General features: G+C 37.4%; 2 protein-coding genes across 2 annotated transcripts; both read left to right on the top strand.

The window, feature by feature from the left end:
- The first annotated feature begins 10,647 nt into the window (after nt 1-10,647).
- LOC128588871 (olfactory receptor 150-like) lies at nt 10,648-11,619 on the top strand. The gene has a single exon (XM_053595632.1). The coding sequence runs from the start codon at nt 10,651-10,653 to the stop codon at nt 11,617-11,619; it is 969 nt and encodes a 322-aa protein (XP_053451607.1). The 5' UTR covers nt 10,648-10,650.
- Nucleotides 11,620-18,297: 6,678 nt separating this feature from the next.
- LOC128588872 (putative olfactory receptor 8G3) lies at nt 18,298-19,233 on the top strand. The gene has a single exon (XM_053595633.1). It carries the CDS (start codon nt 18,298-18,300, stop codon nt 19,231-19,233), a length of 936 nt encoding a protein of 311 aa, XP_053451608.1.
- Nucleotides 19,234-27,426: the final 8,193 nt, after the last annotated feature.

Raw genomic sequence — 27,426 nt, forward strand, 5'->3', positions numbered from 1 at the left:
ATAAGGATAAAGTAGTAAAGGGCTTAAATGTTATTTGACACGAAGTAAATCCTATATGACTCTTTACTATGTAGGCATTAAGTTCAATTGTAAGAAAATTTTTAAAAAGCATAGTTTGAGCTGGGCATGGTGGCTCATGCCTGTAGTCCCAGCACTGTGGGAGGCCAAGGCGGGTGGATTTCCTGAGCTCAGAGGTTCGAGACCAGTACGAGCAGGAGTGAGCCAGAGTGAAACCCCGTCTCTACCAAAAAAAAAAAAAAAAAAGAAAGAAAGAAAAAGCCGGGCGTTGTGGTGTACGCCTGTAATCCCAGTTACTTGGGAGGCAAAGGGCAAGAGAATCACTAAAGGAAGAACAGAAAAAAAAGAAAATAAGAAAAAAAAAATAAAGTTCAAACTAAGAAGAGTGAAAGCCAGCTGAAATTAAAAGCAAAATAATTAAATAAATAAAAAATAAAGCATAGTTTGCAATTTTGAGTTTAGGTCTTAATACATAACACTGGATATAGCATGTCTGTGGAATAAAAAGCTTGAAAATATGTGTAATATTCCAAATATAATAATTTTATGAGCAAACTAAACCATAACTTACTACCTGGATAAGTGTGGACAAATGACACAAACTATGTGTGCGTCTTTTCTTTTTAAGTAGGCATAGTAAGTTGAATTATATGAAACTACAACCTAATATTATCTTCCACATTGAGCTGTTGTGAGAATTAAATGAGGTAGTAAATATTAAATGAGTTAGTAAATGTAACAAATGAGTTAGTGAATATAATAATATTATTACACACATAATAAGTGTCTAATAAAGCTTGGCTATTATCATTATGAACAAATGATTTATGCACATAAAAGTAACGTATCTTGAAAACCATAGAAAGCTACTTCCACTAAAATTATATGTAATTAACTATTTCCCCAAGCCTTAAGAAAAGGAATAAGATGATAATCATAACTCCAAAGATCTTAAAGATTATATTCAGATAGGAAGCTGTTGTTATGAGGACCTCCTGGAATCATGTCTGCTAGGCTTCAGAAGATAGCCCTTCATCTATCAACTGCTACCATGTCAATGCTATGACAGAATATTATACACAAGGGAGTTAATAAAGAGTTTCACACAAAGGATGAGTAAAGCACATTTTAATTGCTCTTATGTCCCAGTTGTTCATCCCTGGTGAAAGTAAATCTTATGGGAACTTCATCTGTATGTTTTTAATTATACCTCTTAATATATCAAAGCCTTACATGAAAATAATGCTATTAGTCTATTGAGTAGAGTAGCATTATGAAGAAGTTACAAGATGGAATCATGGCTTTTGATTGGTAATATGTATGTGGGCTACTCAGAAATTGCGATCTGAACTCCTAATTCTGAACCTGTAAGTAAAAGAAAGTCCAGGAGTCTCTAGTTTGAACTGCCACCATCTCCATTATTGAGAGATATTTTCCAGAAACCACACTGTTGTGAAGCTTTCACAGGTTTCCAGGTAGAGAAAGGGTGAGTATCTGAATTCCACCTGTCGTAGAACTTTTCAACTCTAGTATGTCGAAGGACCTTCAGGAAGTCTAGCCTCCTTGCAACTATAGGAATTTTCCAAAACTGCCTGGAAATGATTATTCATCTTTTGATGTAACATATCTACAGACAGAGAATTATCCTTTTCATGATTCAAACTATACTACTTTCAGACATATCCAACAGAGATTTTGCTGTTAAGACAAAAGGTGTCTTATCAGCTGTAGCTCAGCCTTCTGTGATAACATACAGTAATTCCAATGTTAATTTCTGTAATTAGTCACATAGACACTAGGTGTAAACTATTGTAATCTAAATCTTAAATTTTCCTGCATAATAGTAATTTATGAATCACTATCATGAAATAGAACTCCCAGAATTAAACACAATTCACTGAACGCAATTGATCTTGTGTGGCCATCACTCCCCTCATTTGGGGTATTTTATTTTTTGTAATAAATCCTCTGGAATTTATTGCCATTCTAGATGTTTTCCTTCAGATCCAGATCTTTTGGCATAATATGCTATTAGGCCAATGCAATGTATCATGTCCATAATACATGTATTATAAGAGGTTTGACACATACTTTACTAAAATAAAGTATACAATTATCTAACTGTATTAATCTAATAAAACTTAAAACAAAAATTCTTGGTGTACGTTAGCAGTCTTCTGCTGTCTCAGGGTCATCACTGTATTATTTTATAAAACATTTCCCCCTGGAAAGTAATCCTACCATTTGCAACAACGTGGATGAATTTGGAGGAAATTACATGTATGCTAAGAAAAATAAGCCATTCACAGAATGACAAATACTGCCTGATTCCAATTATAGGAGTCTGTTAACAGTCAGACTCATAGAAGCAGAGAATACAATAATAGTTACCAGAGACTGAGAGGTGGGACAAAGAGGGAGTTGTTCAAGGGGTATAAATTTTCAGTTATGTTAGATGCATAAGTTATAAAGATCTGTTGTATAACATAGTGCCTATGGTTAACAATATGGACTTCAAAATTTGTTCAGAAGGTAGATATGTTAAATATTTTTATGACAAAGTATGAAAACAAAAACAAACAAAAAACACACACAGGGACACAAAGAAACTTTGGGTAGAGACAGGTGTTAATTACCTTGATTGTGGTGATGGCATTATGGGTGTTTACATATGTCTGAACTTATGAAATTATATGCATTAAATATGCACAGTTCTTTGTATGTCAATTCCACCTCAATAAAATTGTTTAAAAAAACAACAAAACAAAATCTCCTTTCTACCTTAAACTGTTTTGGTATTTGGCTTAGGATTCATTCATCTCTAAGATGAATCAGGCAAAGATAGGCTAAGACTGCTGATACAGGCCAGGTTATCTGGAAATTCTCCACAAGTAATGGGCAAAAGTGGTGATAACAGGACAGACCTGCAGAAAGCAGTAGGAATTAAGAAAGGTGTCAGAGTCAGACTTCTTGGGAAGCTGGTCACATCTATTGGGTCCAAAACCCACACCAGATGTCAAAGCTGCAAAGATTGGACAAGAGATACTGGGGTTTCTGTGTGTAAGCTAGTTTGTAGTGGGACAGCCTTGCAAGAGACAAAGTACACAGAAAACAAAAGTCACCTGGCCAATGTAAAGCGTCAGAAACATACAGGGTGGTGCCTGTGGCTCAGTGGGTAGGGTGCCAGCCCCATATACTGAGGGTGGTGGCTTCAAACCCGGCCCCAGCCAAACTGCAAACACAAAATAGCCAGGCGTTGTGGTGGGCACCTGTGGTCCCAGCTATTCGGGAGGCTGAGACAAAAGAATCACCTAAGCCCTGGAGTTGGAAGTTGCTGTGAGCTGTGATGCCACAGCACTCTACTGAGGGCGATAAAGTGAGACTCTGTCTCTAAAAAAAAAAGAGTCAGAAACTTTGAAGGATATGGAAACTCAGCTCTTTTAATAGTAGTAAAATCAGGATATATTAACACAAAAACTGGGATTTTATAAAAGGTAATCAGGAAGCTATCATTTCTGGCTTTACAAAAATCAGTGATAGTTTGGCTAGATCATGAGTTGACAATTTTGTACTCTAGACATCCTTAAACTTTTCTAGTATAAAAGTGACCTAGAGTTAGGGTTGGCTGCCCTCTGCAGGAGATGGGAAACTGGGAAGTCAGAAGAAAGCAGGTGCCACACAACACGTACTGGACACCTCTCTTAAGCCTCCTGCATATTTTCTGACAGTCTCTTCAACTACCCTGTTTCCCCGAAAATAAGACAGTGTTATTTTAAGGTGTGCTCCCAAAGATGAGCTAGGTCTTATTTTCAGGGAACATCTTATCTTTCCTGTAAGTAGGTCGTATTTTCGGAGGATGTCTTATTTTGGGGAAAACAGGGTACTTTGTGATTTCAGTCCTCCGTGTCTATGTTTATATTTTTGTATTTGATGTTTTTTCTCTAATGAAAGAAGAAAGATCTAAAATTGTGTATGTGTCTGTTTTATTTCTGTAACTTACTAATAATTAAAGGTTAGAAATATCCATATTTTTCTTGTTTATGAATGAAAGGAAAAAATATGATGGTAGAAGGTAGTTATAATTCATGAGTCAAGATAGCATTTTTTTTTCTTCGGGGGGCGCAGAGAAAGAAATATATCATTTGGCGACCAAGTTAATGAACATATTTGGCCTAAATAAAGAGGCATACACCAGGCATAGCCTAGATAGCAAAGGCTGAGAGGATGGTGGCAACGTAGTAACTTGTGGTGGAATATTTATATGATCAGCATGGTGTCATCATTATTTTGTTGTTTAAATTTTTATAACATTTATTAAAATGTACTTGACATAGTATAAAATCTACTCTTTTCAAGTGCGTTTCAGTGATTTTTTGGTATATTCTTAGAGTTGTACAGCCATCAGCATGTTCTAATTGTAGAATGTTTTCATTACCATCCCCCCAAATCTCCATACCCATTATCAGTCACATCCATTACCTCCCTTCCCACAGCCCCTGGAAGACACTGCTTTATGTCTACGAATTTGTCTTTTCTTAATAATTATAAATGGAATCATAAAATGTATAGCTTTTTGTGTCTGATTTCTTTCTCTTGGCATATTTCAGGTTCATTCATTTCTTTTTATTTCAGAATGTTATTCTACTTACATGTATGTGCCACACCTTGTTTGTCCTTGGTGGAAGTCTGAGTGGTTTCCAATCTTGGATTGTTATGAGTAATGCTGTTCTGACTATTCATGTACCACTTTTTGTGTGGACATATCTTTTCAATTCTCATGGGCTTGTATCCAGCAGTGGAATACCTGAGGCGTATGGTAACGCTCTGTTTCTCCTGGTCAAACTCTTTTGTAAGAATCCACATTATTTTGCAATCCCACCAGTGAGGTATGAGGGTACTTTCTAGATGATGTCCTTTAAAGAACAAGTATAATTTTGATAGCATCTAGTTGTTGCTTTTTCTATGTTTGCTTCTGGTTGGGCATCTTAGCTGAGAAACCATCACCAAATCCAAGGTCACAAAGATTTACACACGTTTTTGTTTGAGATTGTTATAGTTCTAGCTGTTACATTTAGTTCTGTGATTTATTTTGAGTTAATTTTTTTGAATGGTGTCAGGAAGAGGTCTCAAATTCATTATTTTGCATATAGCTGTTAATGGTCCTCGTACCATATGTTGAACTAATTATTCTTTCCTCATCCAACGGTCATAAAATCCTTGCCAAGAATCAATTTACCACAGATGTATGAGCTTGTTTCTGAAATGTCAATTCTATTCCATTGGTCTGTATGTCTACAACTGATGATGGTGTCACGTTGTCTTGGTTACTGTAACTTTGTAGTAATTTTCAAGAGGAGACATGTGAGACCTCCAAAATGAGTCTTTATTTTGCCTATTCTTGGTCCCTTGAATTTTCATAAGAATTCTACGATCAGCATGTTAATATCTGCAAAATGCAGGGCTGGCATTTTGATAGAGGTTGCATTGAATTTGTAGTTCAAGGTGAGAAGTTATTGCCATTTTCGTAATATTAAGCCTTCTGAATTTTAAACATGAGATATATTTTCATTGATGTAGGTCTTCTTTCAATTCTTTCAACATTTTGTAGTTTTCAATATGATATCTTTTGTTTCTTTAATTTAATATATTCCTAAGCATTTTGTTCTTTCTAATACTATTTCAAATGGATTTTTGCATTGTTCATTGCAAATGTATAGAAAGACAATTGAACTTTTATGTTTTTCTCATGCTCTACAAGAAACATACGTTTTTAATTCTAATAGTTTGTGTGTGTGCGCATGTGGGTGTGTGTGATAGACTCAGGATTTTCTTTCTTTTTTTTTTTTTGTAGAGACAGAGTCTCACTGTACCACCCTCGGGTAGAGTGCCGTGGCGTCACACGGCTCACAGCAACCTCTTAACTCCTGGGCTTACGCGATTCTCTTGCCTCAGCCTCCAGAGCAGCTGGGACTACAGGCGCCCACCACAACACCCGGCTATTTTTTGGTTGCAGTTTGGCCGGGGCTGGGTTTGAACCCGCCACCCTCGGCATATGGGGCTGGCGCCCTACTCACTGAGCCACAGGCGCCGCCCAGACTCAGGATTTTCTATATACAAAGTCATGTCATTTATAAATACAGTTTTACTTTTTGCCTTTCCAATCTGGATGTCATTTATTTTCATTTTCTTGCCTGATTTTCTTGGTTAGAACTTCCAGCATAATGTTGAATAAATGCGTAGGGAGTGGACATCATGTCTTATGTTGGTGGGGGGAATCATTTATTCTTTCACTGTTAACTTTGATGTTAGCTGTGAGTTTTTGTAAATGCTACTGTTATTTCATGTAAAAATTAATTCAGAGCATTTTTCAAGAGGACATGTACTTTTCATATTTCATTGTGATCTATTTAGTTCGAATTTTCTCACATTAAGCTGACAAGTTTGAGAAATCAAATAGAACTTTGAAGTTGTCATACTTTTTCCCTTCAGGGAAGAGGTTGTTTTGTTTTGTTTTTTCCCTAAACAAGGGATTTGATAAAAGGATTTAGAAAGGCATCACAAAATCAAGTATTTTCTTTTATTTTTTATTGTTAAATCATAGTTGTGTACATTAGTGCAATCGAGGGATACAATGTGCTGGTTTCATATACAATCTGAAATATTCTCATCAAACTGTTCAATGTAGCCTACGTGGCATTTTCTTAGTTATGGTATATAGACATTTGTATTCTGCCTTTAGTAAGTTTCGTCTGTACCCATTCTAAGATGCACCGTAGGTGTGGCCCCACCCATTACCTTCCCTCCACCCTAATCTTCCCCCTCTCTTCCCCTTCCTTGGCCCTTTCCTCATAGTCTTGTGCTAATAGTTGGGTTATAGCCTTCATGTGAAAGCTATAATTTAGCTTCATAGTAGGGCTGAGTACATTGGATACTTTTTCTTCCATTCCTGAGATACTTTGCTAAGAAGAATATGTTCCAGCTCCATCCATGTAAACATGAAAGAGGTAAAGTCTCCATCTTTCTTTAAGGCTGCATAATATTCCATGGTATACATGTACCACAATTTGCTAGTCCATTCATGGGTCAATGGGCACTTGGGCTTCTTCCATGACTTAGCAATTATGAATTGGGCTGCAGTAAACATTCTGGTACAGATGTCTTTGTTATATTGTGATTTTTGGTCTTCTGGGTATAAACTTAGTAAAGGAATTATAGGATCGAATGGCAGGTCTATTTTTGGGTCTCTAAGTATTCTCCAAACATCCTTCCAGAAAAAACATATTAGTGTGCATTCCCACCAGCAGTGTAGAAGTGTGCCCTTTTGTCCTCATCCACGCCAACATCTCTGGTTTTGGGATTTTGTTATGTGGGCTACTCTTACTGGGGTTAGGTGATATCTCAAAGTAGTTTTGATTTGCATTTCTCTGATGATTAAGGATGATGAGCTTTTTTTCATGTGTTTGTAGATCGTGCGTCTGTCTTCTTTAGAGAAGTTTCTCTTCAAGTCCCTTGCCCACCCTGAGATGGGATCATGTGTTCTTTTCTCGCTAATACGTTTAAGTTCTCTGTGGATTCTGTTATGAGACCTTTATTGGAGGTATAACCTGCAAATATTTTCTCCCATTCTGAGGGCTGTCTGCTTGCTTTACTTACTATGTTCTTGGCTGTGCAGAAGCTTTTTGGTTTGGTCAGGTCCCAGTAGTGTATTTTTGATACTGCTTCAATTGCCTGGGGAGTCCTCCTCATAAAATATTCACCCAGGCCGATTCCTTCAAGAGTTTTCCCTGCACTTTCTTCAAGTATTTTTATAGTCTCATGTCTTAAGTTTAAATCTTTAATCCAGTGAGAGTCTATCTTCATTAATGGTGAAAGGTGTGGGTCCAGTTTCAGTCTTCTACAGGTTGCCAGCCAGTTCACCCAGCACCATTTGTTAAATAGGGAATCTTTTCCCCACTGAATGTTTTTAATTGGCTTGTCAAAGATCAAATAACAGTAAGTAGCTGGATTCATCTCTTGGTTCTCTATTCTGTTTCAGAAAATCAAGTATTTTCACAGGTCAAGCAGGTACAGGAGTACATAAAGGGTTTAAGACAGTACTGTTATGATTTGGAAAATGCACGTTCTGTGAAAGACTCTGAATGCAAATTTATTTCTGAAACGCTGTATTCCCACAACAGAACATACTGACTGGACTACTTCTGCTTAAACCCAGCAATTTATGACTCCTTTTCAGAAAGATAGGAAAACAGCAGACAAATCCAGAGTGCTGGAAGAACAGTGTTAAAATAGTTAGAATGAAATTCTCCACACCACGACTTTAGAACATTCAATTTAAAATTATACCTATGATATAACCACTTTCTTCTACCCAAGCTTGTAGTGAAAATATATTATACATAGTACCCAAAAGTCATGAGTTAATGGCTCTTTAAAAAATAAAGTAAGGGCTGCTGTGCCTGAGCGAGCACCAGCCATCCCTTAATAAATCATTCATTTCATCTGCAGTGTCTGCCTCCGTGTCTCTGACTAGGCCAGTGGACGGCAACAAGAGACAGAAAAAGATTAGTGGTTGCCTGAGGCTGTAAGTGGAAATGAGGTAACTGTAAACAGAAGAAATCCTTCTAGAATGATGAAAAAAAATTAAAAAATAAAAATAAAAAATAAAGTAAGAAGAACTGAACACAATGGCTCACGCCTGTGTGGGTGAGTTGCTTGAGCCGAGGAGTTTGGAGACCTGCCTGAGCAAGAGGGAGACCCTGTCTCTACTAAAAATAGAAAAATCTAGCTGGGTGTTGTGCTAAGTGCTATAGTCCCAGCTACATGGGAGCCAGAGGCAACAGAATTACATAAGCCCAAGAGTTTGAGGTTGCTGTGAGCTTTTATGATACTGTGGCACTCTACCCAGGGTGACAGACTGAGACTCTGTTTCAAAAAATAAAAATAAAATAAGAAAAGCTTGGACGGTTGTATCAGTTCCAGCACTTAGTGTGTGGCAAAGATGAGAAAGACCCATCATGCTAACAATGGAAGACAGAGGTCAAGTGGTAGCCGAGAAGCAGGTTGCAGTGAGCTGACTCAGGAGAAATTGTGAAACAAACAGCCTTACCCCTCAATAGCTTCAAGAAAGCTGGCCCAGCTAGAGAAGAAATATATGAACAAAATTCTGCTAATGTGCAAGATGATACTTGACCCATTTCAGTATTTTGTAAAATGTGGTGCCCTGCCTTGGAGATACATGACTTACACTATTACACTGAAAGCGGATGGGAATCATTTTAAAAATTGGAAGGGATTAATTTATGATACAGCATACTAGAAATTCAGTGTAACTGCAGTGTATATTGCATACACATTACTATAAGCTATGCCCTGGCCATATTTCTAAGATTTTTTCCCCTAATGTTTAAGCTTATTTTATGCTTGAGTCCAGAACTTTGTGCTTCTAAGCTATTTAGATGATTTTTAAAATCTTTTTTGAAAACACATGGGATTTTCAAATATTTTAAAAATTAGGAATTTATTACATTGGAAATAATGGCTTTTGAGTCTTTTATAGTGCTAAGACTTGTATAAAATTCATAACTCAATGGTTTTTATATACTAGATATTTAATATGCAAGGCAAAATTCAAGCTTACTACAAAATCCAAAATGATCAAAACAGTTAATTATTAGTGTTTCTTTGAATTTTTGTATCTTTTATTATACTTCAAGCACATGATTTGAAATAAAATGCACTTAATAATTTTGTTTTGAATGTTCATTATACTTCATTATCACTCTTTGAAGCATAGATTCGAAAATGTGAAAGCTAAAAATTACTTAATCTATTTGACAGCCATATAAAATTCCAGCTACTTACATTAAAGTTGGGCATTTCTTGTTTCTCTCTTCCAATTTTTCAATGGGAAACTCACATCTTTCCCAGATGTGGCATTCAAGTTGACTAATAACATTATTTTTTGAAGTTACTATTTCTCCATTTTCAAAGCAGTGCCAGTAACCAAGGTACTCAGTAAAGGAGAGTCCAATGGTTGATACTCCATTGTTGGTCCTTCATGAAATTTTTTGTCTTTAACATTCATTGCTGTGAGAGTTTTTTCTCATACAACAAAGACATAAAGATAGGATGGAAGCTATGAATAGCTGAAATAAGAGATGGAAAGTGAGACATACAGGTCTTTTCTCATATTTTTGATTGCTTACCTAGAACATGCCTAACTGTGGGGTGATATTCAACCACCATAAGCCTTAGTCACTTGATAGTAAAATAGATATACTATTATTTACTCTGCAAAAGAATTGAGAGGATTGCAAGCAAAGCATGGGACATTCTTAGACATTCAATTAAAGTAATCAGAGTAGCCTTTGGGTGTTCAGGAGCTGGGAAATACACCCACTTTTACAGCATATAACACAAATAAAGATAGTAATATCTAATATTCATTTACATGTCCCATATTTCTGGGATCCCAGGGTCTTTGACTACTTAAATAGACAAAGAATAGGTAAAGAACTAGAGACACGTGGTTGAAAAGACTTGAATTTTGTTTCATCCTTTACTGAGTAGTGAGACAACAAATACTTAACTCAAATTTTCTTCTTTTTTCTTCCATAAAGTTCTCAGAGGAAAATGGCAAAAGGAAATCATTCCTTAGTGACGGAGTTCATCCTGGCTGGGCTTACAGAGAAGCCGGAACTCCAGCTGCCCCTCTTCCTCCTCTTCCTGGCAATCTACATGGTCACAGTGCTGGGGAACCTGGGCATGATCACACTGATTGGGCTCAGTTCTCACCTGCACACCCCCATGTACTATTTCCTCAGCAGTCTGTCCTTCATTGATCTCTGTCATTCCACTGTCATTACCCCCAAAATGCTGATAAATTTTGTGTCAGAGAAGAATACTATCTCCTACCCTGCATGCATGACTCAGCTCTACTTCTTTCTTGTTTTTGTTATATCAGAATGTCACATGTTGGCTGCAATGGCGTATGACCGCTATGTCGCCATCTGTAACCCACTGCTTTATAACGTCGTCATGTCTTATCAGGTCTGCTCATGGCTAATAGTTGGAGTTTATATCATGGGTGTGGTCGGGGCCACAGCTCACACAGCCTGCATGCTAAGAGTGCTTTTCTGTAAGACTGATACAATCAACCATTATTTCTGCGATCTTTTCCCACTATTGGAGCTCTCCTGTTCCAGCACTTCTATCAATGAGGTATTAGTTCTGTGCTTCAGTGCGTTTAATATCCTCTTTCCCACCCTGACTATCCTTAGCTCCTACATCTTCATCATTGCCAGCATCCTTCGAATTCGCTCCACTGAGGGCAGGTCCAAAGCCTTCAGCACTTGCAGCTCCCACATCTCAGCTGTTTCTGTCTTCTTTGGATCTACAGCATTCATGTACCTGCAGCCGTCCTCGGTCAGCTCCATGGACCAAGGGAAAGTCTCTTCTGTGTTTTATACTATTGTGGTGCCCATGCTGAACCCCCTCATCTACAGCCTGAGGAATAAAGATGTCAAAGTCGCCCTAAATAAGTTCTTTGAAAAAAAGATGGTTTCAGTAGAAAGGACATTTTGCTCTAGTAAAAATTTATAATTTCTGGAGAAGAATTGGTAAGAAAACAGTTCAGAGATAGCAAGCCATGTCCATAAGTAATGAAATTACTGCCAGTGCTTAATTATTTTATGGGGGAAGCACTATTTCTGGGACACCCAATGTCCATCTACTCAGACTATCCTGTATGACCTCTAAATATTTTCTTAAAATCTTTGAAGGTCTCCATGTGGATGATTATACTGTGTATGTCTGGAATGTGGCACCTTTTAGACAAGTCTTGTTCATCTTAATTCAAAGAATAAATACATCTCATCAGTATCCTTTGATATTCTCCACACTCTGAGTACCTGGTCTTTTCTACTAAGTGTACAGGCAAACATTCCTGAGTGATTTACCTAAAATAAATAATTTTCACCACCTAGAACACACAGAATTTAATCCGTAATTCCTACTAAGTGCCTAGAACTACAGTAGGTAACATGGAGGCACATCATGGGTGATAAGATAGTTGCTACCTATAAGGAGATGAAACTATAGTGGAGGAAATGGAAAATAATAAAGAGGAATTAAAGCAGAATGTGTTTCTTGATCTATATTTATGCAAAATTCCCTGTTCCACAGTTTGGGGACTTTGCTACCACCCTTCCCTCCCCTCCCCCCCAAAAACCCATACCTATTTTCCCTGTCCCCAAAGTGGGTGGATAATTCTTTTTCCATCCACATTATAGAATCTCGGATTTAGAATTGACATACTTTTACTATCATGATTGTATGGGTTATTTATTCACTTGGAAAAGTTAAAATTGGAAAATTATTTTCTGACTAAAGACAAGAACCCCTCTTTCCCCAAACTCACTATACCTTCTGGAAAAAAAACAAAACTGATATTTTTTGAGGGGTGGAGAAGGAGACTTTTAACTAATAAATCTCTTCTCCCCTTTGCCCAATTAAGCTCCTACTACTGCTTTTGAGAACAGCAAGCAGAAGACTGGGTTGTCCTTCTGGATGGTAGACATTCCCATGACTAAGTCTCAGTAGCTCTTGGCGGAATCCATCAATTTGCCAATTCCCACATCTTCTCTTGGCAGAATCCATCTCTTGGCCAAATGATGATGCTGCTTCCACCAGCACACAGATTTTTCTTCTTATTTCTCCCTAGAATAAGCTCTGTAGATCCTTAGGGACCATATATTTCAGAGCAACTTTTAGATAACAGGCCAAGGTTGTGTTCTTTCTGGTGTCTCTGAGCTTCAAAGCCTTAAAAAAAAAAAAAAAAAAGCTGTATTGAGGATCAAGCTTGGTAATCTCCAAATAACATCATGGTCCTCACTATTCCTTCCATTACACTATGCCCAGAGGCAGAGTACGGGGCTGCTTGTTTTGCTTTAACTCAGCATGAGAATTTACTTTTGGTTAAAGTCCATTTTTACGATCATCTATCTTATCTCACAGGTATAAAAAGTACTTACGGGCGGCGCCTGTGGCTCAAGGAGTAGGGCGCCAGTCCCATATGCTGGAGGTGGTGGGTTCAAACCCAGCCCCGGCCAAAAAACCACAAGAAAAAAAAAAAAAGTACTTACTTTGTCATCAGCTTACTTTCAAATATATGGACTGAGCACCCCAATGTGATGTCACTTCATCTTACCATAAAATGAAAACTTGCCACGGGAGACACAAGATTATTTCCCTCTTTGAAAACTAGAGAAAACTTCTTTCTTGACTTTCTATATACTAATCAGTCCTTATCTTCACACTCCATTTTATTTACTCTACAAAAATATCCATATGCCTGTATACCTATCCATGTATGTGTAATACACTTATGTGTAACAGTTATGTGTGTATTGTAAACCAATACACATCTGCATTGCTCAGCTGTGTATGTATTTTTATTATGTATATGTATTTTTTATTTTATTACTCTAAGCACTAAAAAGAAAACAATTTTTTTCTCATATTGATAGGTGATACAAATGGCCATTATTTTTCCTGTTGGTAAGCAATTATTTATGTATTAAAACTATTCAAAGGTATTCAGAAGGACAAAAATGTCTGAACCATCTCTAGAGATTCTGAGAACTGGTGGAAAATATCCTATTACATTATTAGGATAGCTATCCTACAAATTCCAAAATGGAGATGGAATACTACCACAAAAAAGAGAGAAAGACCTTGAAGATGGAGACTTATCACAAATGGGAAAACCATGCAAATATATAAGACTTACCAAGCACCACTACAAAAGAATACATGTAATCAAACATTTTAACAATTGAAAAGAACGTGACAGGGTAAATATATTCTGACACTAGGCACTATGATAAACTTGAATAATGTCCTTGGTGTTTCATTTCTTCAATACAATCATATATTAATTAACAAAAGGAAACAGTTCCTCATGTATAATTCACATTAATGGAAGCCATCAGCGAGCCACAGAGTTTAGACAGAATCTTGTTTTACCATCTGTAATAATTGTAATTAGGCTTGATTTTGCATCACACAACATGTGCAACACACATACACAAACACACACACCACAGTGCCTTAAGCCAGATGATGGTTCATGTGTGGTACAATGGCTCATCACAGACATAAGCTTCTTTTAAATTGTCGCCCTACTGGTTACAACACGTACAATCCATGTACAGCTCAAATAATGGTAGCAGATCCATCTTTCACCCAGTGATCAGATAGAAATATGTGGCAAGAAAAACAGACACCACGTGTCCTCACTATAAAATTGGAACTAATTGATCAGTACGCATGTGCAGGTATGGTAATAAAACTCAATGGAAAGCAAGCCATTAGTAGGAGGGGAAGGGCAAATTCACAATGAACTGGAATAATGCACACTATCCGGGTGATGGGCACACTTATAACTTTGACTCAAACTGTACAAAGCAATTTGTGTAACCTGAACATTGGCACCCCCATAATATTCTGATATATAAAAAGAAGAGAAGTTGAAGAGAAAAGGTGAAGAACACTGCCTGAAAGTGACAGACCTCATCACCACCTATATCCTTTTGGTAAGGACTCAGTGACATAGACAAACCTTACTGCAAGAAGGACTGAGAAACGCCCTGGTTACCTACATGACCATGTGCCAATTAAGATTCGGAAACTTTAGTATTGAGCAAAAAGGGAAGATGGAATATTAGGACTATCTAACAGTGTCATCCACAATTTCCAATATCTGTAGGTAGTCATAGCTGACTTGCTATCTCAAGTGTTTCGTATTTGGGTTTAGCATTGCACGGAAGAAGAATAATGGTGCTTGGCTCGGCACCTGTAGCAGTGGTTACGGCGCCAGCCACATACACCGAGGGTGGCGGGTTTGAACCCGGCCTGAGACAGCTAAACAACTGCAACAACAACAACGAAAAAAATAGCAGGGGGCGGCGCCTTGGTTCAGTGAGTAGGGTGCCTGCCCCATATACCGAGGGTGGTGGGTTCAAACCCAGCCCCGGCCAAATTGCAACAAAAAATAGCCGGGCATCATGATGGGTGACTGTAGTCCCAGCTACTCGGGAGGCTAAGGCAAGAGAATCAACTAAGCCCAAGAGCTGGAGGTTACTGTGAGCTGTGATGCCACCGCACTCTACTGAGGGCAAAAAAATAAGACTCTGTCTCTTAAAAAAAAGAAGAAGAAGAAGAAGGAGAAGAAGAATGGTGCTTGATATGATTAAAGTAAAATGTATAATGCATAAATAAAATATACTAATATTTTAATAATGATAAAGATCTTTTAGAAAGGTGTATGTCCTTTCTAGGTGGAGTTGTTCCTACAGTCTCTCAATAATTCCTGGGTTCATTCCTGTGTCCTATGACCATGTCTTTATTTATGCTGCTGCCTCATCCTAAAATATCTTTTGAACTCAATCGTGCCTTTTCAAATTTATATACCTTTCAGTGGTAAACACAGGGTTTTGTTCTAATGTATTTCTTTCTTCTCAAGGTTATAAATCAGAACTATAATATTATGATGTCTTCTTTGATAATGAATGCTTATGAGGATATGTATATATATAGCAATTTTCAAATTTTGGGGAACAAAAAAATCATGTTTGCATGGTATCATATTTCTTATTCTAACACTTGATTATTTATGAGCCACATTTTTCATGGAGTTTATAGTTTATTGTTACTAAGTTTTTAGGCTTTTCACAGCAATTTGCAAAAATAACTTTTAAAAAATAAATTCCAGGGCAGCGCCTGTGGCTCAGTGGGTAGGGCACTGGCCCCATATACTGAGGGTGACGGGTTCAAACCTAGCCCCAGCCAACTGCAACAACAAAAAAATAAACGGGCATTGTGGTGGGCACCTGTAGTCCCAGCTACCCAGTAGGCTGAGGCAAGAGAATCACCTAAGCCCAAGAGCTGGAGGTTGCTGTGAGCTGTGATGACACAGCACTGTACTGTGGGTGATAAAGTGAGACTCTGTCTCTACAAAAATAAATAAATAAATAAATAAATTCCAACATATAACAATAATTTAAAGCATTTCAAAGTAAATTAAGAAAATTTATTGCAATTATCTCAAAAATTATATATTTAATGAATATCAAACAAAGCATTAAATATAATTTTACTTCCAAATAGTTTAGTCTTTATGTAGTACAAAAATAATTTCGACAACACATGATATTCATTTTCCTCAATATTTATCTTTTATTTTTAGAAGAAAAAAATCACACTTTTCTTGTTAGACTTGTTGTGGATCTTTGGCTTTGGTATTACATATCTACCAAAGATATCGAATTCAGTCTTTGGCTGAATTCAGCCCCCAAGTTAAAATATTTCAAGTATTACTGTTTTATGAACATATCACAGTGTCTAAGTATAGTTAGTAGAGGCCAAAGAAAATAAAAACTTCCAAGTCTGAGACATTGGTTGCTCTTCATGTTTTCAATTTTTATCCTTGTAACAATTTCTTCAGTGTGTATCTTAATAATTTTCTGAAATTTTGAATTTCAATAATGTCTCTCACATTCTTGTTCCCATTCTATAATCTAACCAAAACAATGAATCACCCCTAAGTGACAACATTAAACACTTGAGAGCCAATGGGGAAAAGGGCAATCGTTTCTTTTCCCAAGAGCTGATGTTAGTGGGATAAGATTCTAGTGGGAGGTCATTATCATTACTTGTTCCTAATCAGACTGTTAATGGCTATGTACCCAACATATAAAATCATCTGTTAACCAACCTTTACAGAGAACTGATGGCCTTATGTTATCAGCTTTATTGGAGATAAAGATGAATGGCTCCAAATAACTGCCAAGAAGACTTTTGGGCTATGATCTCCTCATATCATCAGAATCCTTTTTCCCTCTAGAGAAATAAGAAGAAAAAATCTGCAAGACTGCTGTCTGGGAAGAAGAAGGGGTATGTAGGGCGGCGCCTGTTGCTCAGTGAGTAGGGCACCGGTCCCATATGCCGAGGGTGGCGGGTTCAAACCCAGCCCCGGCCAAACTGCAACAACAACAACAACAAAAAATAGCCGGGCGTTGTGGCGCGCGCCTGTAGTCCCAGCTGCTCGGGAGGCTGAGGCAAGAGAATCGCGGAAGCCCAAGAGTTAGAGGTTGCTGTGAGCTGTGTGAGGCCACGGCACTCTACCCGAGGGCCATAAAGTGAGACTCTGTCTCTACAAAAAAAAAAAAAGAAGGGGTATGTCAGAATCCCAGGGTTTTTTTGTTTGTTTTTTTGCGGTTACAATGATCTTTTCTTTCTTTTTTTTTTTTTTTTGTAAAATCATAGCTGTGTACATTAATGTGATCATGGGGCACCATACACTAGTTGAATCCCAGTTTTTGAACTTTAAAATCCTAGAGTCTTCTATTCTAGCCTCTCTCCCAGTGCAAAGGGAGATGTCCGTGGCTATTTACCTACCTATATCTGTCCTCATTCTAAGATGCACACTCTCAGATGAGCACAAGTTTTCTTGTCATTGCTCAGTCCTCTGCAGTATAAAGTTATGGAAAACACTTATTTGTTCACTCATCTTAGCTCATGCAGTATGAGGGCTTTGTTCAATTATAATATTTTAAATCTGTATTAATTTATCTCTAAAGTTCTTTCAGCAATTTTATGGAAAACATGTTGCAGACTTATTTTATGCAAGGCACTGTGCAAACACTATATTGGGTTGCAGCCTAGCACAGAAGAAAGTTATAAAACAACTTATAATAATTAAAACAGAGTTAAGCAAGTGCTACATACAAACATAAGAAACATTCACAGGCACAGAAAAAAAGGTCTCTTATTAACTGGCATTTACTCTATGAAGGTCCTTACCTAAAGAGTCTTAACTACTAAGTAGGATTTCACAGGATAGGAGTGATAGAAGACAGAAGCTAAAGAAACACTATGAATTAAAACTGAGAGCCTACCGATTGCCTTTTTGTGAAAAAGACAAATCATTTATTTATTTATTTGCAGTTTGGGGCCGGGACTGGGTTTAAACCCGCCACCTCTGGCATATGGGGCCAGCGTCCTACTCCTTTGAGCCACAGGCGCCACCCTAAAAAGACAAATCATTTAATACTTGAACATTTGGATATAAATGTCATGTACCACATATATCTCTATCACATTAGTGATCTCCCTCTCTCTCTCTCTCTCTCTCTCTCATTCACCAACCCCACAAACACCCAAACACATGCACTCACAAACATACTTTCTTTTCTTTAGCTTAGACCTGGTAACAGAATAATGAACCCTGGAAACCATTCTTCAGTGACTGAGTTCATCCTGGCTGGGCTTACAGAGAAGTCGGAGCTCCGGCTGCCCCTCTTCGTCCTCTTCCTGGCAATCTACATGGTCACAGCGGTGGGGAACCTGGGCATGATCACACTGATTGGGCTCAGTTCACACCTGCACACCCCCATGTACTATTTCCTCAGCAGTCTGTCCTTCATTGATTTCTGTCATTCCACTGTCATTACCCCCAAAATGCTGGTGAACTTTGTGACAGAGAAGAACATCATCTCCTACCCTGCATGCATGACTCAGCTCTATTTTTTCCTCATGTTTGCTATTGCCGAGTGTCACATGTTGGCTGCAATGGCGTATGACCGCTATGTGGCCATCTGTAGCCCCTTGCTTTACAATGTCATCATGTCTCGTGGTGTCTGCTTCTGCCTCACAGCAGGAGTTTATATTTTGGGTGTCCTTGGTTCTACGATCCATACAAGTTTTATGCTGAGACTCTATTTGTGCAAGACCAATGTGATTAATCACTATTTCTGTGATCTCTTTCCCCTCTTGGAGCTGTCCTGCTCTAGCACCTACATCAATGAGTTACTGGTTTTGGTCCTGAGTGCTTTTAACATCCTGACTCCTGCCTTCACCATCCTTGCCTCCTATGTCTTCATCATTGCCGGCATCTTCCAAATTCGCTCCACTGAGGGCAAGTCCAAAGCCTTCAGCACTTGCAGCTCCCACATCTTAGCAGTTGCTTTCTTCTTTGGATCTGCAGCATTCATGTACCTGCAGCCTTCCTCGGTCAGCTCCATGGACCAAGGGAAAGTGTCTTCTGTATTTTATACTACTGTGGTGCCCATGTTGAACCCCCTGATTTACAGCCTGAGAAATAAGGATGTCAAATTTGCCCTGAAAAGAACTGTGGGGAGGAAATTCTGTTCGTGAATAAGATCAATGTCATGTTGTCACATAAAATCAGGCCTTTGAGAGGATCAGTTATATAACTTCTTAGATTTCAGGTTTCAATTTTGGAAGTTAGGGGATGTTTTCCTATGTAACAGATCTCAAATAAATTTCCTCTCTAGCTTGCTTCTTTTGAACTTATATTGCAGTGACTGTATCTAGAAAAATATTAAGAATAAAATCAGAAGACTCATGAGGTTTAAAGGAGCTCTAGTTGTACTTTTTATCTGTAATAATACAAGAAATAACAAGGCCAACCATGATAATGATGACAGTGATGATGATGGTAGTAATAACATATATGACTGAGATTTTATGCGATATTAAGCACAGTGTCCAGCACATTCGGTGGATCACTTTATTATTTGCAGTATTCCTCCAGAGAAAATCTTAGCATTTTGATTTCAAAGATGAAAAGTTAAAGCTTATTTAGTTTGAGTGACTGCCTCAGGGTCCAGATTTATCTTAGTAATTTTGGCACCAGGACCTGTGGTATTATTCCAACTGCTACTCTGCCCAGGTACTTGTGGGTTAGTCTAAGCACTCCTAAGAATTCCCTTCTACACATTAAGTGTTGTAGGTACATGTGCGAGTACTTAAGGGAAGAGTCACATCTTGGTTACTTGCATTGCTAGTAATAGTGATTGAATAAGCTTAAAACCAATATTCAAGTACTAGTTATAAGTAGGTTAGGAATTAAATAAGAAATGATTGCAGAGGATGGGCAGAGGAAAACAGAAACAGGAAAGAAGTGAATGTGGAGAACCCTGAACCCAGTGCAAAGCCCTGCCTGAGGCCTGGCACCTTTAAAAGTCAATAAGCATCTTGTTGAAATCTCACCCCTCCCCCAAGTGACTCTGCTGCTGTGGAGGTCTCTAAGCAGGAGAGACTCCTCTGGATGGGCAGGGCTACTTGCTCTGAGAGAGGGAGTGCTTTTGTGGACTTAGGCTATGCAGAATGTTTTAACTTTGTTAAAGATGGCAAGATTTTCTCCAGACCAGATAAGGATATAAAATATCTTTCTTCTGTCACCTTGACCAGAAGCATCTGTCTGCCGGAGCAAAAAGCTTGAGTGTTAATTGTCACTTCTGTGACTTGTGTGTATGGCCTAATTGGGGTCTTCTCTGATGTCCTGCTCTTGGACTGTTTTCATGGTCCCATACTCTGTGTTAAAAATCAGAAATAACTCAGAGCAATAAATGTAGAAAGTAAATCCATGTAAATAACATAGTTAGGTAAAGAAATAGTTTAGTTAGAAAAATGCCAGCACAGCAACCATAACGTGATGTCTGATAAGCAAGAAAAGAGCAACCTGAAAGACGATTCTTGATGGAAAGAGGCTTCTTTCGTTTGAAACATTTTCTCAAGGGCCTGGATCACAGTTCACTCTTCGTTGAACAGGGGAGACCAGTGGTAATTCTACAATTCCTATCACCAAGCCTCTTGCCTCTAGAAATTCAAAGACTCTCCATCAAGAAAACAAGCTTGGTTCAGTAAAACCTACTCAAACTGTTGCGGTTAAAGAATCATTTCACTATGGATCTACACTCAAGAAAAAGAAAAGATACTTTGAATGAAAACCAAAAGTAATAATGAATATTTTTTAGTTCCTTTATAACAAAGGACAACAAACTGAAGCAAGAGATGAGCTACATTGCCTTTGATGCACTCTGAACTACTGCAGATTTCATTGTTTACAAGCACCTTATATTCTGGCATTGCAGATTTATCTTCAAATAGGAGAGAAGTTATTAAGCAATGGAGTGTCCACGTCATGAAGCATGAGTATATGCTTACAATCAAATGAATCATGCCTATATGCTGTTTTCCAAAAATTATGGATCTATAAAAATTAAGAAGAATTTATGTTGAAATTTTATGCTTCAATTATTTAGCATGCAAGACTTTTATCTTGTTAACATAAAGTCAATAGGTACAGCTTACCAAGCTCTGTAATTAATATATAATAATTATTTAATTTCTATAAATAATTATATATAGTATTTAATAATATATAATATTCCTGCCTCCTCTGAAAATGAAGAAATAACTGAAGAACAAAATGAGAGAGAAAATGGATTTCCTGAAATTAATTTAAGAAAGAAAGCTTTGGAAACAGCATCTCAGAGATTTCAAACAGGGCAAAAACAAAAAACTCTGAAAGAAACCTATCCTCAGGTTATGGACAAACACTGAAATGGTACTTTAGGGAATTCGGCCTCTAAGAAGAATAGTCTTTTTGTTTTTAATCATAGGTTCCAAACAGGCACTGTTAGATAAAGTAAATGATTTCCGCAGGGGTCTTTGTACCAGGATTCCACTTCATTTCACAAGGCAGCAATACGTGTACACGTCAGCTTCACTGACGGCATTAGAACATTCTCTAGTTTAAGCACGAAAGCAACACTTCAGAGAGAGTATTCTGTCACTTCAGGAATTGTCTTATGGAGCATATTGAATTGATAATCTAGAAATTATTTCAGGTATTAATTGTAACTGGATGTTAGTCTACCTGGTACTTGTGAGAAATTTTCTTGGGGAGGGAAAATTAGAATGGGATTCTCTTTTTTGTAAATGGAAAGATTTCTCTGAAAGCATGTTGCCTTATTATTTATAATCAATCTCTTAATCTTTGTTTTTTCATTTATAAATTTTGCAAGAAAAATTACACATGAAAAGTTATGTGACATAAGTTCATTTTACAACTTTGAAATCGCACTTCTTCATCTTATGAGATGTTAATTTAGCCTAACATGTTTATCCCTACTTTATAAAAGTTACTTTGATGAATGTCCACATTTCCCTTGATGTAAACTGCTAAGACTGCATGCAATTATTTCTATTTTGAGGAAAAAATGTAAAAGTTTATAAGAAATAAGAAGTAACATGGAACATAAGAATACAAAATAAAATAAATAAAGCATTTCCTGTACATCTTCAAATTAATGAACAACAACAATATTATTAAGGATGCCAGAAAGGGAAATACTACATCACTACTCTGAAATGTTACCCCATTATTTCTAAAATCTCATTATAGATTTTACTTTTGAACCGGGTTAAGTATAATACCTATTTACATATAAAATAAATTATATGTATTTTTGTATATCTAATACATATAATAATGTATATTTTTGTATATATAAGAAACAAGTGGTTTAATTCAAAATGCAAGATTTTCTGGTCCTATTAGCAGAAAGATAACTGTTCAGGATATGCCTGGTGCTCTAAAATCTACTAATTATCGGCCTGGTTTGTGCAACAGCTCATACAGGCTGCATGTTTAGGGTGCAATTCTGTAAATCTGATGTGATCAATCATTATTTCTTTAATCTTCTTTCCATCTTGAAGCTCTCCTGTTCTAGTACTTATGTCCATGAATCACTGATTCTAATCTTTAGTGGAATTAATATTCGCATCCCCAGCCTGACCGTCCTTGCCTCCCACATCTTCATCATTGCCAGCATTCCCCGCATCTGTTCCCGTGAGGGCAGGTCCAAAGCCTTCAGCACTTACAGCTCCCGCATCTCGGCTGTTGCTGTCTTCTTTGGATCTGCAGCCTTCATGTACCTGCAGCCGTCAGCAGTCAGCTCCATGGACCAAGGGAAAGTCTCTGCTGTGGTTTATACTATTGTGATGCCCATGCTGAACCCACTAATTTATAGCCTTCAGAATAAACATGCCAATGTTGCCTTGAAGAAAATGCTAAAGAGAAGAATACCTCTGTGAACAGATTAACGTGGAGAAGATCGTATTAGATCTAAGGCTTTGGCTAACACATTCTATGAACACATTTCATTCTAGTGTCTCTGTTAATGGTTTTCCTCATTTGATGGGATACTATTGAATTATTTCTTATTTTATGGACTTTTGAATTCCATTTCCCTTGGCTTTTTTTCTCTGGTATGTATCACTGAAACACAGATTATAAGAAATACTGAGGATGATATGGATACATGTACCCAGTAAGGCCATCCTCATCACCCTCATGTGCTTTTGTAAAATTGATAAAAACATAATCCTCAACATAATAAAAATAACACCATCTCTAGCCATGATTAACAACCTCTTTTATTCTATCCACTTAAAAAACAATATAAACCATAGCAATGAATGCCTGTATGCCTTCGCTTTGTACATTTCCAGCCAACAAAAAGAAGTCTATTCCCTACCATATTCCACTCCACCTCTTTTTCTTCAAGGTTATGTCCTCTCTCTTTTATTTAAAGAAAACTCAATCAGAACTTGAGCATCTGAGTAACACATCCACGTGTGTACTGTCATTACATCCAATCCAGTAAACCCCCGCTTTGCCAATCATCCTTCTTGTTTCTAATTGCCTGCTTATTTTGAATTCTGCATGGACCCCCTCTATGAAAACATTCTCCCGGATATGTACTTCACTGCCACATTTTTAAGAGCGACTTGAACGCCTGATGCCTGTGAAGTCCTTGATACATTTTTGGATATTTTACCGCTATAAAATATTTATATAAAAAGCCCGTCCGGAAAGTTTCCAGCTGGGCAAGATGCAAATTAGAGACATGTGTGGCTGGATACTTTCTGGACAGCCCTCAGACAGCCAACATAGTCGTCACTCAAGTGCTACGCACAGATATTTTGAGTTTTTCTTTCTGTTGTTGTTCCAATGAGTTACATTAAAGCTGGGAGAAACTTTTAAGATTTGTAAGGTAACTTGCAACATCCTTGGCTATTTCTATGTAATGATTTACAAATGTTAGTCTTGCCTTCCTTCTGCGGCACATCCCACACAGGTGTGATAACTGTGCATACCTGATTCCTTAAGCCATTAAATCCTTTTGACAACTATGGAGTTCCTGAAGCAAGTCAAGTTTATTCTTGAAATGAATTAAAGTATGCAGCATAAAAACTCAAACATATTTACATAGATTTGCAACTGATAAGTCAATATAAAAAATCAGGTGACAGAGTGATGTCTGGGGACCAAACAACACAGAGTAGAAAATAACTCATGCTATCATAGAGGAGATTTTCTTGCCATTTAGACTTAAAACGAGAGCATTAGATATTTAAACATAAAAGTCTTGGATACTGTTTACTGTGGATCTATCTTATTTATTCTCTATTTTATTTTCCTTTTACTGTCTTTAAAAAAAAATATCGGTGGTGCAAAGGACCAGTGCTCTAACCATTTAGCTATAGGACATTTGCACTAGACTGTTTATTGCAGCTCAATTTACAATCACCAAAATCTGGAAACAGCCCAAATGCCCACCAATGGAATGACAAGCTATGGTTATGTACACCATGGAATACTATCCAGCCATTAAAAAGATGGAGACTTTACATCTTTTGTATTAACCTGGATAGAGTTGGAGAACATTCTTCTTAGTACATATCACAAGAATGGAGTAGTAGGAATCCAATGTACTAAAAGATGGAGCCTTTACCTCTTTATTCTTGAATATGTATTGCATGTGTTTTTGTAGTACCTGAGTTTAAAGACTTAAAACTGCCATTTAAAGAGATGAGATCTACCTCTATGGGTGAGGTCATTTTAGGCAGGGGAGGTCATTTTAGGCCAGTTAGTGGGGGGAAATCTCTGCAAGCTTACCAAATATTAGAACTTCAGAGTTAAACAAGGAGACAGGCTATTACTTCTAAAGGAACCAAATATAAAATGACATAAATTTTCCTTTATGTTTTATCATAACATGAGGTATACTCTTGGGGAATCATCTTTGGGTAGGAAAATGTCTCTGTCGCTCTGGGACCTATTGACTCAATTATGCATAATATAATCTTGAGAGATTTGCATCCTTCTCCTGAGCTAGACTACAGTACAATAAACTATTCAGAGAATAGTTGATAAATACAGGCATGCCAGGAAGCTGATTTTGCAGGCATGCCAGGAAGCTGATTTTGCAGGCATGCCAGGAAGACTTCTCCAAATTTGTAGATTGAATCTGTGAATGAATTTTTTCTTACATAGGGGCAATTGTTCTCTGTATCAAGTCTTTTTGAAGGCAGTGATGATATATCAGAAAGAACACTAAATTTGGAGTCAGAAGATCTGGGTATGATTTGCTCTTCACTTTTAGGTTTTAAGAAAAGTTTTTAACTCTCTTGTATGAAAACTGAGGTCGATTACCACAATCTTACAGGCATCTTATGAGAATGAATTTAAAAAGCATAGAATCTAAATAACATCATTTAGATTTTGCCATTAATTTTGAATGAGTATTAAGGAGTCAAAATTGATAACTACTCAACAAGTCATTCTATGTGTGGGACCCAACTATACCCACAAAGTGATGTAGATACTTAAATATACTTAAAGTCTCACCTCAATTCTCAATGTAAAATAGGAATTCTCTCTACATGTCTCACAGCGTTGTAGTAAGAACTGAAAGAGTTAAGTATACTTACAGCATTCAGTACAATGTTTGTGCATACTTGTTTTAAGGTAACTTAGGTTTTTGTTTGGTTTTCAACTACATACCACACACAAAAACATCCCAGTGAGATTCTACCATCCCGAGACTCTTCTGTAGTGATATTCTGGCCTTCCCTAAGGTATGTACTTTTCTTCTTTTAAGATGCATTCTTTTTTTTTTTTTTTTTTTTTTGTAGAGACAGAGTCTCACTGTACTGCCCTCGGTAGAGTGCCGTGGCGTCACACGGCTCACAGCAACCTCTAACTCTTGGGCTTACGCGATTCTCTTGCCTCAGCCTCCCGAGCAGCTGGGACTACAGGTGCCCGCCACAACGCCCGGCTATTTTTTTGTTGCAGTTTGGCCGGGGCTGGGTTTGAACCCGCCACCCTTGGCATATGGGGCCGGCGCCCCACTCACTGAGCCACAGGCGCCTGTTATTATTGTTACTGCTATTTGTTTTAAATGTGGATATATACCCTGTTTAATCCACCATCATTTGCTTACTGGGAGAAACATTTATTAAGCTTTATTGCACCTACTTGGGTTATGTGGGAAAAGATGGACTGTGTAACAAAATAAAAGACTCTCAGAGTTAAAAGGATATAAAGGGTTCACGTAAGATAATCTTGCATTCTAATGAAGAATCTTCTTTATCACATCCCTGAAAGAATGTCTTTTGATCTATATTTCAACTTTTCCAGTGGTGGTGAACTCAGTCCTTCACAAGGCAACTTACCTCACTGTTTTGTTTTGTTTTTTTCTATCTATACTGAGCTGAAATCAAAGTTTTTAGTAGTTCTACACCCTTTAATTGATTATTCACCATGGAAAAGCACAGAGCAAACTTACATAGTACTCGAGTATCTGAAATCAAGTGCCATGTAGGGGAGCTCTCACAGGGAAGGCTTAGAGGCTCTGGCATTGGGATCAGACCTGAAATGTATTCTTCTCATGGTCATGTTCCAGCTGTGTGGTCAAACTGGGCAAGCTCTCTGTGATTTAGTTTCCTCTCATAATTAGCAGGATTGCGTTGAGACTTAAGAAAAAGGAAAAGAAACATCTAAACCTAAAAATTATCATAGTACTATTGTAAATGCTCGATCAATATTAACTGTTATTTATAATAAGTAATGTTCATCTAGGATGGTTTACAGCCACTTTACCAATATATAATCTTCCTTTGAATGAACAAAATTTATTAATGTTGCTTTAAAGGTGTGTCTAGGAGGAACACATAGATGATAATTAAATGCTTGTTTATCACTTATTAAATCCTGTCTTAAATAGTGATGCTAACTGTTGACACCTACATAATTCCAGAAACGTGTTTATAATTGAAGTGGAAGTCTTACAACGTGGCTACGTTCAAAGACTTAAACACGTTAAGAAACAAAAAGAAGCAAGAAACGCGAAGGTGAGCATTAGAGTCCATTCTCAAAGCAAGCAGACTGGGAAATGATATCGGTATTTCCTTTATCAAAGCATTTTATTATTATTTGACTTTGGGTGGCACATGTGCTTAACTTCAATGTCATTGCTCCCTTAGACCTACCAATGACTGAATCATGTGATATGCCCAAGAAGATCTGAAGAAAGTGATCTAGCAAAATGAGTATGTTCAAGTGTTCATAGTACATGTATGTCCTTGGAACCTTCCTTTATGAACACCATATTTCAGTTCCTGAGGCTGGGACAGACTGCCCTTCTGGAAACCAGAGAATGTGAGTTGGATTACCTTTTATGATACTGTAGG

Source organism: Nycticebus coucang, chromosome 6 (assembly GCF_027406575.1).
Source record: "Nycticebus coucang isolate mNycCou1 chromosome 6, mNycCou1.pri, whole genome shotgun sequence".
Taxonomy (NCBI): Eukaryota; Metazoa; Chordata; class Mammalia; order Primates; family Lorisidae; genus Nycticebus; species Nycticebus coucang.